This window comes from Osmerus eperlanus, chromosome 1 (genome assembly GCF_963692335.1).
Source record: "Osmerus eperlanus chromosome 1, fOsmEpe2.1, whole genome shotgun sequence".
In the NCBI taxonomy this organism is placed as follows: Eukaryota; Metazoa; Chordata; class Actinopteri; order Osmeriformes; family Osmeridae; genus Osmerus; species Osmerus eperlanus.
The window spans coordinates 22,724,819-22,735,022 of record NC_085018.1 but is presented as its reverse complement, the minus strand read 5'-3'; the positions used below and the strand labels follow the sequence as shown (position 1 = coordinate 22,735,022).

Genomic DNA, 10,204 nt, shown 5'->3' with positions numbered 1-10,204 from the left:
ACATTATAGCACCCTCTGCTGTTTGATAGATGCATCACGTGAAGAGCGACATGGCGGGGTTTTCGCTGCAGGGCCAAACCAGGGTCGACTCGTCTTCACCCTGTGAGTCATGTCATTCACATGGAGGATAATTCCAGAAAACCTATTTCCTGATCCTTCACTGGCCACAGTACAGTATGGAAAGGGGCAGAGATTTAAAAAAAAATTACGCTTCATTTTTTTATGTTATTAACCACTAAAGCATCAAACAATCTAGTGTATGAACACAAATAAATAACAAAACACTAGTTATTGCAGGATTATTTTTTTTTACTTTCTGTTTAAACATAATTCAGTTCAATTCTGTATAATACACTTATATTATATTTTGGTAAGTTTGGCGCAGTTTGTCCCAGCCAAAGATTATGCGGGGGAAGCGCGTGGGGGAGGGTTCTGTGAAAAGCGAAAGTTCAGGGGTTGTGGTTTTTTGTTGTCTTTGTGTAAAGGAGTGGAGCTAGATCTCACATCACTCTTCCCTCTTCCCCGAATCCTTTCTAAACTCTCCCCCGGGTTTCTACCCTCCCAAACCTCTCCCCTTCTACCCTTAAAACCCCACCCTTCCCCCGAACATATCTTACAATAAGGAATAGGTAAGTTTATTTTTTATGTGTATTTTTGTCTTGATGACTGTAGGCAATTGATCGGCGTTTAACATGCTAGTTAGCTAGCTTGAGTCGTAGTATTAGGGCTAGCTTGCTACCTAGCTAGTAGGCTAACGACGGGCTTCACATGAAATTGTCAGGCCGCACGAGCACGCAGTCGGCAAAACAGCCAACACACATTAAAACCGTATTATATTTACAGGCGACATAGCTTTTGTTTCGAATAGATTCAATGTTAATAATTGGTTTTAGAGTAAGCCGAATATGAGAAATCAGACTTTCTCCGTCTTTATCCATAGCTAGAGTTAAATGACAAATGTGCAGTCATTCATACTTGCTGACTAGCTAATGTTAGCTATAACACATGCTTCATTCACAGCTAGCTAGCTCTAGCTATCTAGTATCTGCTACGTAGTCTACACGCTGTGCTATGGCGGCTAACTACCAGTGCGGGTAGCGTGCCAAATAACAAATTGGATATGATCTGAACTGCATCGTACTAATATAGAATATTTGATAAATTGGTCAATATTTTCATAATTTATTTGGCCTTGAAAAAGGATTTCAATAAATCAAAATAAGCATTTTGCTAGTTATCTTGGTAAGCTTAACATTGCTTGGGTTGGCCAGTTGGGCAGCGCTAGCTAGGTAGCTAAGTGGACTATCTTTAATGATCTGCTACAGAACTAGCTTGCCGGGCTTTGTCTGACATCAACTATGCAGGCCAACACAATCTTCAAAAGTTGTCTAACTCCATAACCCAGCCGTTTTGATCGGTAAATTAATAAGTACATTATCTCGCTGGGTCTCTCAGTACTGTAATCTTATTTAAAAATCTACTAGTTCAGGGTTTTCTTAAACGCAGTCTGCGTTTTTGTGCAATCTGCGTTTACACCAAACGGTGAAAACATTAGGTTGGTGGTTGTTTTAGAAGATAGACGCCTGTTGGGAGTCAGCAACTCAAAGCCTAAATTGCTTGTGTCTGGATCCTGACCTTGCTCTGGTTTTTAGTTCTCAGATCCATCCTAGTGACCAAAGACCCCAACAACAGCGTTGACCAGCCAGAAGATCTCCATCCATCCTGTGGTAATCATGGACTCCGGTGTCATCGAAGGAGGACTCAATGTCACCCTGACCATCAGGTTGCTCATGCATGGAAAGGTAAGCTTCTGCTGCACATGTAGATATGTAAAGTCTTTCATTTACATAATATTGTCCACATTAACAAGCTGGATTCAGATTGTGATAGTAGCAGTCCATATGTGTACTATTTCATTAACATTTAGTCATTTAGCAGACACTCTTATACAGAGCCATTTATGTGGCACATGAATTAGCTGAAATTATTGGGTGGTGTCAACATATTTATTTTTTTGTATTTCAGGAAGTTGGAAGCATTATTGGCAAGGTTGGTTCTGGTTTCAGTTGAAATGACTCATTCTGCGTTGCAATTTATTGTGGATCTAACACTACCGGCAGTGTTTAATTAACCATACTTTTGTCTCCACAGAAAGGCGAATCTGTGAAGAAAATGAGGGAGGAGGTGAGAGTTCACACTACTTTTTCTGATGATCACACAGCTTCCTGTGTTCTGCTTTGTTAGCGTGTTAACCAGTTGAGCAGTATGTTGTGTTCTCTGTTGCCAATGGAAGATTCTTGTTTCTGGGTGATTGCTAGTGATTCATGTCTAGGATCCAGAGGCTCAGTTGGATGTAACGTTGCTCCTCTCCTCCTCCTCCTCTTCCTCCTCTCCAGAGTGGTGCTCGCATCAATATCTCGGAGGGAAACTGCCCAGAGAGGATCATCACCCTGGCTGGTCCCACTACTGCCATCTTCAAAGCATTCTCCATGATCATTGAAAAGCTGGAGGAGGTAGTCACCAGGGCCCAGTGCCTTAACAAAGCAACACGGCTCCCTAGAGGGAACGCCTCATTGTCTGGCCGTACACACATCCTCAGAAATACAATGAGAGATCCTAACTCCCAACACTTAATATGTGTGTGTGTATACACACACATTAGTTTTACGTTTAAGGTTGTTCACCTTTTGTGATCTCTTCTGTTCCCCCTCAGGACATCAGTAGCTCCATGACCAACAGCACGGCCACCAGCAAGCCCCCGGTCACCCTTCGCATCGTGGTGCCGGCCAGCCAGTGTGGCTCCCTCATTGGAAAGGGAGGATGCAAGATCAAAGAGATCCGCGAGGTACAACTCCACACAGGCAGGGAGCTCCAGCATGCGACCCTGCCCCACGGAGCACTGGTCGTGGCGCTGTGGTGGGGATGGTAGTAGGCCAGAAACATTCAGGTTGCACAAACGCCCAGGGCAAGAGATCTCTGCGAGGATGGTTATGTGAGACAACGATGGTATTTTCCTCTTTAACAGAGGAATTAAGGATTGAAATGTTACGTACAGGCATGTGGTTGATCAGGATTTCCCTCCTACATCCCCCCCCTCCTACACCCCCCCCCCCCCATCTCCTCTCCTCAGTCGACAGGTGCTCAGGTACAGGTTGCAGGAGACATGCTTCCTAACTCCACAGAGAGAGCCATCACCATTGCCGGCACTCCCCAGTCCATCATTGAGTGTGTAAAGCAGATCTGTGTGGTCATGCTGGAGGTAAGTGGACTCCTGTGCTGCTGTGTTCAGCTTCCTGCTCTATGTTATTACTGTAGGCATGTTTAGGCTTCCACCCTCTTGTCCAGAAAATAACTTACTGACTCGAGACCTGTTATTATGTGAAGTAACCCCGCAATTTATTTCACAAATGAGATTTGATTGGCTTAAGGTTTGTTGTTCTTTCGCCTGCCTGTTTTTACATTTTCAAGTGAAATCCAATCCTATTCCCTTCCGTCTTTTTCGTTTTCCTTCTCTCTGTCCTCCATTTTCTAAACTCCTCTCGCCATTTCTTTTTTCTCTCTCATCCCCTCTTCCCTACTTCTCATCTTTCATCCTCCATTGTACTTCTCCATTTCTACTTCTCCACCTCTCTCTCTCCTACTTTTTTTCTCGGTGTTCCTCTTCTACTCGCCCTTCTTCTTCCTGTGTACCTCCTCCTCCCCTTTCTCTTCTCTCCTCTGAGCAGTCTCCCCCTAAAGGGGTCACCATCCCGTACCGGCCCAAGCCCTCAGGATCCCCAGTCATCTTCGCTGGAGGACAGGTACTGACAGGGCAGCTAGTGGCTTGTTCTCTGGCATGCTAACAAGATGTCTTCCGTTGACATGGCTCAGAATTTTATTTAAATTAAATCATGTTTATAAATTAAACTGTGTTTTAGATTGCCAGGCAGATACATGCTGAGTTTCTCAGTTTGGGCACACCATCATTCCCTGCTCTGCTAGGCACAAAGCAGAGCTCATTGAAATATTAACAACCTTATTGTTAGTCGATCTTGTATAATTTTTAAATGTTCTACTTTTAACATCGGACAGTGTCGAGACTTTTGACAAGACTTTTAACCTTTTAAGGAGTGAGTTCTAAATATTACCGACGCTTCCACCAGAGTGAGTTATTTTTCCAAAACGGAAACTAGCTAGTTTTAGTTAGCTTCCGTTACCTAGCAACCTAGCATAATACTCGTAGCAATGCTACTACCTGCTAGTGTTACTTGTTAGCGTCCTAATTGTAAATTTTTAAGCCATACTATAGCGTTTTTCATATAGTTTTTGTCTATCGGAAAATAGTCGGTTGGAATGTTCCGAATCACACGTGTGACGGTACTCTGTGGGGCCCGCTTTCGAACGATCACATATGTGTGACGCTACTCCTTAACGGGTTAAAATAGGTTTGTCGTAGGTTTTACGGGGGTTCTTTCAAGGCATGGACCAAACGTTGTGCTGCAGATTAAACAGCTTTCATCAAGGGGAGGTTGTCCGTCAGTGGGCAGTCATTCACGTGTTTGTTCTCTTTTACAGGCGTATGCTGTTCAAGGACAGCACGCGATTCCACAGCCCGATGTAAGTCCTGCTGTCATCTCCTCATTACTGCCTGTCTCCTGACACACACACACGCTCACCATAGGTAGTAGCTCAGTGATGTCTAACCTCGCTCTCTGTGCATTAACGGCACATCCATGCATTGCTTTGTGCCCCCTTGACATGCCTTCCCCATCCTGTGCTGTACGGGTGTTTGTTTTCATGTCCACGCTCAGTCAATGTTCTGTCCCCTACCAGCATTGTGCTACTTTTCTGTATACAAGACAACGTAGCTGCTAAAGTAACAAAGTCAGACGACGTGAAGTCATACCCAGGAAATGAGACCCAACAGAGAGAAGAAGCTGAGCTCCTCCCCCCCCCTCCTCCTCCCCTGTCCTCCTCCTCCTCAGTGCCTGTAGGAACATCTCCCACGTCTGTTGGTGTCACATGACCTGCCAAAACTCACTGGAGGTGGTGGTCCGGTATTGGGTGTTCTCTGGCTGGTACTCCCCTCACGGCAGGGTCTACCTTCCCCAGGTCTAGGGCTCCAGTCTGAGTGACCATGTTGGCTGGTTTTGGTAGGAGAGCGCCGTCACTCAGAAGCGTTTCCACACTCCCTGTAGTCCTGTGAGGCGGAAGACGTCAAGCCAAGCTTTCCAACAGATGCATCCTGCACTTGTGATGATGATGCTGAATATCTATGGGGTATCAGAGCCAGAACTAGGATTATAGGAGAGTCACATGACAGTTACCTGTGTAGTAGACTGAGTGGTCTTGTGTTCTGTTTTTACTGACCATGGTTCTTGTCCTGTCTTTCTCCCCCCCCCCCCCCTCCCATTTCTATCCCCGCCCCCTCTCTCGCTCTCATAGTCTTCCTCTGCCTCTATCTCCCCACAGCTCACCAAGCTTCACCAGCTGGCAATGCAGCAGAGTCCTTTCCCCATCGCCCCTAACAACCAGGGCTTCACCGGTAGGCTGCGCTCATGGGTTACAGTGTTAGGGGGGGTAGAGGTTTGGGTTCTGGGGTGTGGGGGCTAGAGGTTTGGGGTGTGGGGGCTAGGGGTTCTGGGGGGTTGGGGTTCTGGGGGGTTGGGGTTCTGGGGGTGTGGGGGTTGGGGTTCTGGGGTGTGGGGGCTAGGGGTTCTGAGGGGTTGGGGTTCTGAGGGGTTGGGGTTCTGGGGGGTTAGGGTTCTGGGGTGTGGAGGCTAGAGGTTAGGGTTCTGGGGTGTGGTGGCTAGATGTGTGGGGGCTAGAGGTTAGGGTTTGGGGTTGATGTCTGTAGTGGGACTGCAGCTGGCCCTGGGGCTTAAGGCTCATCTGTGCCCAGGATTCTGACCTTTGGCTTGTGTCCTGGGGAAAGGTTAGACTTGGTTAAGCTGATTTATGACTTAAGAGAACGTTGTTTAACTGTTTGTTTTTTCCAGGTATGGATGCCTCTGCGCAAACCAGTTCCCATGAGATGACCATTCCAAATGATGTAAGTGCCTGTATTTATTGGTACCTTCTACTACTGATACATTCAATTTCAATAGTATCGTGACCATCATGTCTTTAGTTTAATCTGATTACATATCCTTGCTCTGTACTTGTTAGTATCGTATGTGGATTGGTTGGTTTATTCATGTACTCTTTCCTCCACAGCTGATTGGGTGCATCATCGGTCGCCAGGGCTCCAAGATCAACGAGATTCGGCAGATGTCCGGCGCCCAGATCAAGATCGCCAACCCAGTGGACGGCTCTGCTGACCGGCAGGTCACCATCACCGGCTCTCCGGCCAGCATCAGCCTGGCAGAGTACCTCATCAACGCCAGGTGAGACATGAACACACACACACACGCCCATCAAATGCTGTTAGCCCCCAGCTACCTATAGCATGAATCTCAGTCCAATTTAGACTCAGCCCACCAATGAGATCTCTCTCTAATGGTCAGCTGTTCTACCCATTTCCTTGTTTGTCAGACTCTCACTGACTTGCTATCAGTGTGTGCCTATGTTGATCCCCCCCCCCTTCCCTCCATCCATCCACCCCTCCATACTCACCGGCCTACCCTGTAACCCATCCCGACTGTGTGTCCCTCTCTCTCCTTGTCTCTCTTTCTACAGTGTAGAGTCCTCTAAACTTCCCTCCTCCTCCTCGACCCCTGACCTGACCCTCAGCACCTCTACTACTACTACTACTACCACCTCTCCTGCCGCTACCTCTACTGCTACCTCCTCCTCCTCCTCCTCCTCCTCCTGTGTGATGCCCCCCTCAGCCTCCATCTCTCTGTCCTTGTCGGCTCCAGGGCCCCCCTCCTCCTCCTCCTCTTCCTCCTCTGACTCCCCACTCCCCAGCTCTCCCGCCTGTGTCTCCAGTCTGCTCAGCCTCAAGCCCCTCCCCCTCCTGGCCCTCCATGTAGTCAGTGGCTCTGCCCCCAGTAACTCCGCCCACTCGGTCAGCCCGGACGCTCCGAAGCTCTCCTCAGAGCTGGGCTCCAAGTCGAAGAGGCGAAAGCTGTCCCCTTACTAATGGATCGCAGTGGCACACAGTGCAGATTGCTGAATGCTAACTCCTCTGTAATCGCCCGGCTTTTTGTATGTGGCTTTACCACACGCTAACGCTAACAGCCAGATATAACTGGTTCTCCATAGTTATTGGGGTTACACTTCATGTTTTTGTCTAATTTACTATAAGGACACTTGAGTCCGATCTTTCTATGGAACTTTTTGTGTCATTTTAATCTGCATGGACACTTTTGGACTTGTTACTAAAGCTTGTTGTTTTCTCTTGTTCTGAGCTCAGGTAGCCCCCCCCTCACCCCTTATTTAACATGTCACCTGTTCAGTTCCTTTAGCGTAGATCTAGTTTCCATACATAGATATGTAGTACTAACAGTATAGGCTGCCTTCATTGTGAAATGTTCGTTCATGTGGAATTGTACTCACGGTCATATGCTAGCCACCACATGATGTTCTTGTTAGATGTAATAAGCATTTCAGTCATGATAGCTGTTTAAAGTCCCCTCCCAGCCCTTCCCAGACCGGTTCTACCCTCAGGTATATATATCAAACACACCTTTTTCATGTTGGTTTGTCAGAAGCATCTGAAGATCCAGTTTAATTTGAAAACCAATTGTGTACCAGAACTTGGTTCTCCAGGACCACACTTTGTTACAGAATCCATGCTGTTGTTTTTCAAATCAAATAAGCAAATAAATCCTTTTTAGTTCAAACTGGCCCAGAAACCCGCAAACAGTTTTTAGTGATCGCTGACCAGACCCAAACAGCCTTGACCACTGGTTAGGAGACTACTTCATGGTCTGAATAGGATGATGGGTGTTCTGTGGGGCAGAGGGAATGCTGTACAGAAAGTGAATGTTGTGGTGTCAGCGTGGCTCCTGATCTCCCCCTGGTCTCTCGATGTCGTTTCTCTCCAGGCTCTCCTCTGAGGCTACCGGGTTGGCGGCCAACTGATCACACTGCAACTGCACTAACCCACCATCGGCTCCCCTACAGTGCTCAATGCAACTCTCCAACTTAGTTATATAAACTTCCTTATTTTGTTTTCTGGTTGAAGTCATGTCACCCCCCCCCCCCCTCTCCATTAATTTGATCTGCATTTATTTATTTTTTGTTTTTATTCAGAATTTGGTTTTTAATTCCCTTTTGAGTCCAGTTGGAGGTTTTAATGATTTTTTTTTTCTTTGTTGGATGGAAAACTCCCCCTCTCTCCCATCTTTCTTTACCATCACAAAAGAGTAGAGGTGGAAAAATCTGAATAGGCATAGCTTTAGTTCTGTACAGTCAGATTTTTCTTTAAAACTGAAAAGACAAAAAAAAGGAAAAATAAAAAGTCTCAAAAATATAGATTGCCTTGTTTTTTTCTGTTCTCCTCCCCTCCTAACCCACCACCAATCCTCTCCCCCACCCCCAAGTTATTCACCCATTAAAATATCGTCAAAATCACATGATTGTGAGACCCTGTGATGTCCTAGTGCATTTTTTTTAAAGGGGGAGAACACAGTAAGTCACGGGGGTGGAGGGGGGCACTAGCTTGTACAGGCTCAGAACGGCTACTGCAGACCTCATCTCACACTACGAGGCTAATGCTCCACATCCATTTGAATAATTGATAACCGTGTGTCACCATAACAACCCTTATTTTTCTTTTGTCATTCCTATTTTTCCACCTGCCCCTTTTGCCCATGTGATATTTTTGTTTAGACTTTTCTTCTGGGAGTGGGAGGGGGAAGGGTTGGGGAATGCTTGGGCTGAAAGCTCTGGTCCAGAGAGGATGGGCCTCAGTTTTTGTAAAGATACTACTTAAAAAAAAAAAAAGTTGGAATATTTGTTTTAAATGGAAGAAAATATTTTTTTTTAACTACCAAAGGGGGATTGACTCCTAAACATTGAGTGGTCTGTTTGTAAATGTGAATCAGATTAAGAACTGAATCATTAAATTGAAACTAGACAGAGAAAGGGTAATGAGTTGACACTAGTTTCCTGCTCTTTGCTTTGCTCGAGTAAGATTTTATTTTTATTATTTGCAGGAAGAAAAAAAAACTACTTTTGTGCACGTTTTTTTTTGTTTTGGATAAACTGTAGACCTGGGTGCCACAACATTGTTAAAGACAATAATAAAGATGTGAAATGCTCAAACTACAACTCTGTGTGTGCAGTGATTCTTCACTTAGTCTCCACAAACTCTTTACGTAAAGGTTATCAGGTTTTAGACAGTGAGGTTTTTATTTCTTAATTTGTTCCTTAAATATATTTATTGTACACAGTTACAATACATAATGCCATATAAAAACAAACATTTCATTTCCAAAGGAGGTTGTTTTGAGACAGCGTACCAGAAATATGCATGTCCACAACCCAGTCAGCAGAGGGCAGTAGTCTTGCTTGTTGGCAACATTTGACAGATTCTAGATTGTTACTTTAAAGAGAAATATCTCTGTCTAATGCTCAAAGGGGACTGAACTTTTTATCTTTACAAATGGAGAGCTGTCTAAAGAAGAACACCATGGATTCTACAAAACCGTCAAGAACACAGGAGCTGCCAATTTGTAGCTTATAAAATGTAACCTGCTTAGTTGCTTTGATAATCATCAATCATATCAGATTTTCTCAACAATAACCACATGGGTTGGGAAATCTGATATAGCTGTAACAGTTTACTCAACTATTCAAACACATTCAATCATATTCCTGAAAAAAAATGAAACAGAGTAATTGGGTGATGAGCACCATCAAAGTTACAGTAGTTGATGTGATGCTTTCCCACATGAAGGTATTGGAGAGTTACATCTGCACACAGGTGTGACCCATTTGAATGTCTACTATCCGTCCCTCCTTTCCTTTAAAGAGATCTTGCGTCACCTCAACAAAGGAAAGTAAGAAGGATGCATCAAAGTCTTCGAACGGGATCTTAACATTAGACCCTGAAAATATCAGTGAGCTGTTATTTTAAGGCTCAGACCTTACAGTGGATGCAGACCTGCCGGAAGCCCTGTCAGGCTACAGATCAGCCAGGCTTCCCCATCTCGAATCTAACACGACTGGATGGGTGTGCTTCTCGACACAGCTGTGACCAATCCAAGCTTCAGAAGGGGGTTTTGTGGTTTCATCAAGAGAAAACGATCTATTTTTTTTTCCACCTTTCATGGCC

General features: G+C 45.2%; 1 protein-coding gene across 9 annotated transcripts; it reads left to right on the top strand.

Moving 5' to 3' along the window:
• Positions 1-460: 460 nt before the first annotated feature.
• On the top strand, positions 461-9,198 carry LOC134027650 (poly(rC)-binding protein 2-like). 9 transcript variants are annotated; one of them, XM_062470606.1, is made up of 13 exons: positions 461-629; positions 1,660-1,802; positions 2,026-2,049; positions 2,152-2,184; positions 2,397-2,513; positions 2,714-2,845; positions 3,131-3,259; positions 3,723-3,800; positions 4,555-4,596; positions 5,425-5,524; positions 5,979-6,031; positions 6,196-6,365; positions 6,658-7,958. In XM_062470606.1, exons 2-13 carry the CDS (start codon positions 1,734-1,736, stop codon positions 7,061-7,063), a joined length of 1,353 nt encoding a protein of 450 aa, XP_062326590.1. In that variant the 5' UTR covers positions 461-629; positions 1,660-1,733; the 3' UTR covers positions 7,064-7,958. The 9 variants fall into 9 exon arrangements, with proteins under 9 accessions (XP_062326590.1, XP_062326617.1, XP_062326599.1 ...); XM_062470633.1 differs by having other exon boundaries at positions 463-629; positions 1,653-1,802; positions 3,726-3,800; positions 5,452-5,524; XM_062470615.1 differs by having other exon boundaries at positions 463-629; positions 1,653-1,802; positions 3,726-3,800.
• Positions 9,199-10,204: the final 1,006 nt, after the last annotated feature.

Excerpts from the sequence above, each read along its gene's own strand:
- LOC134027650 (XM_062470606.1), top strand. The coding sequence starts at position 1,734 with ATGGACTCCGGTGTCATCGAAGGAGGACTCAATGTCACCCTGACCATC. Across the intron at positions 2,050-2,151 it reads TTGGAAGCATTATTGGCAAG|AAAGGCGAATCTGTGAAGAA; the intron begins GTTGGTTCTGGT and ends TTGTCTCCACAG. Across the intron at positions 2,514-2,713 it reads TCATTGAAAAGCTGGAGGAG|GACATCAGTAGCTCCATGAC; the intron begins GTAGTCACCAGG and ends GTTCCCCCTCAG.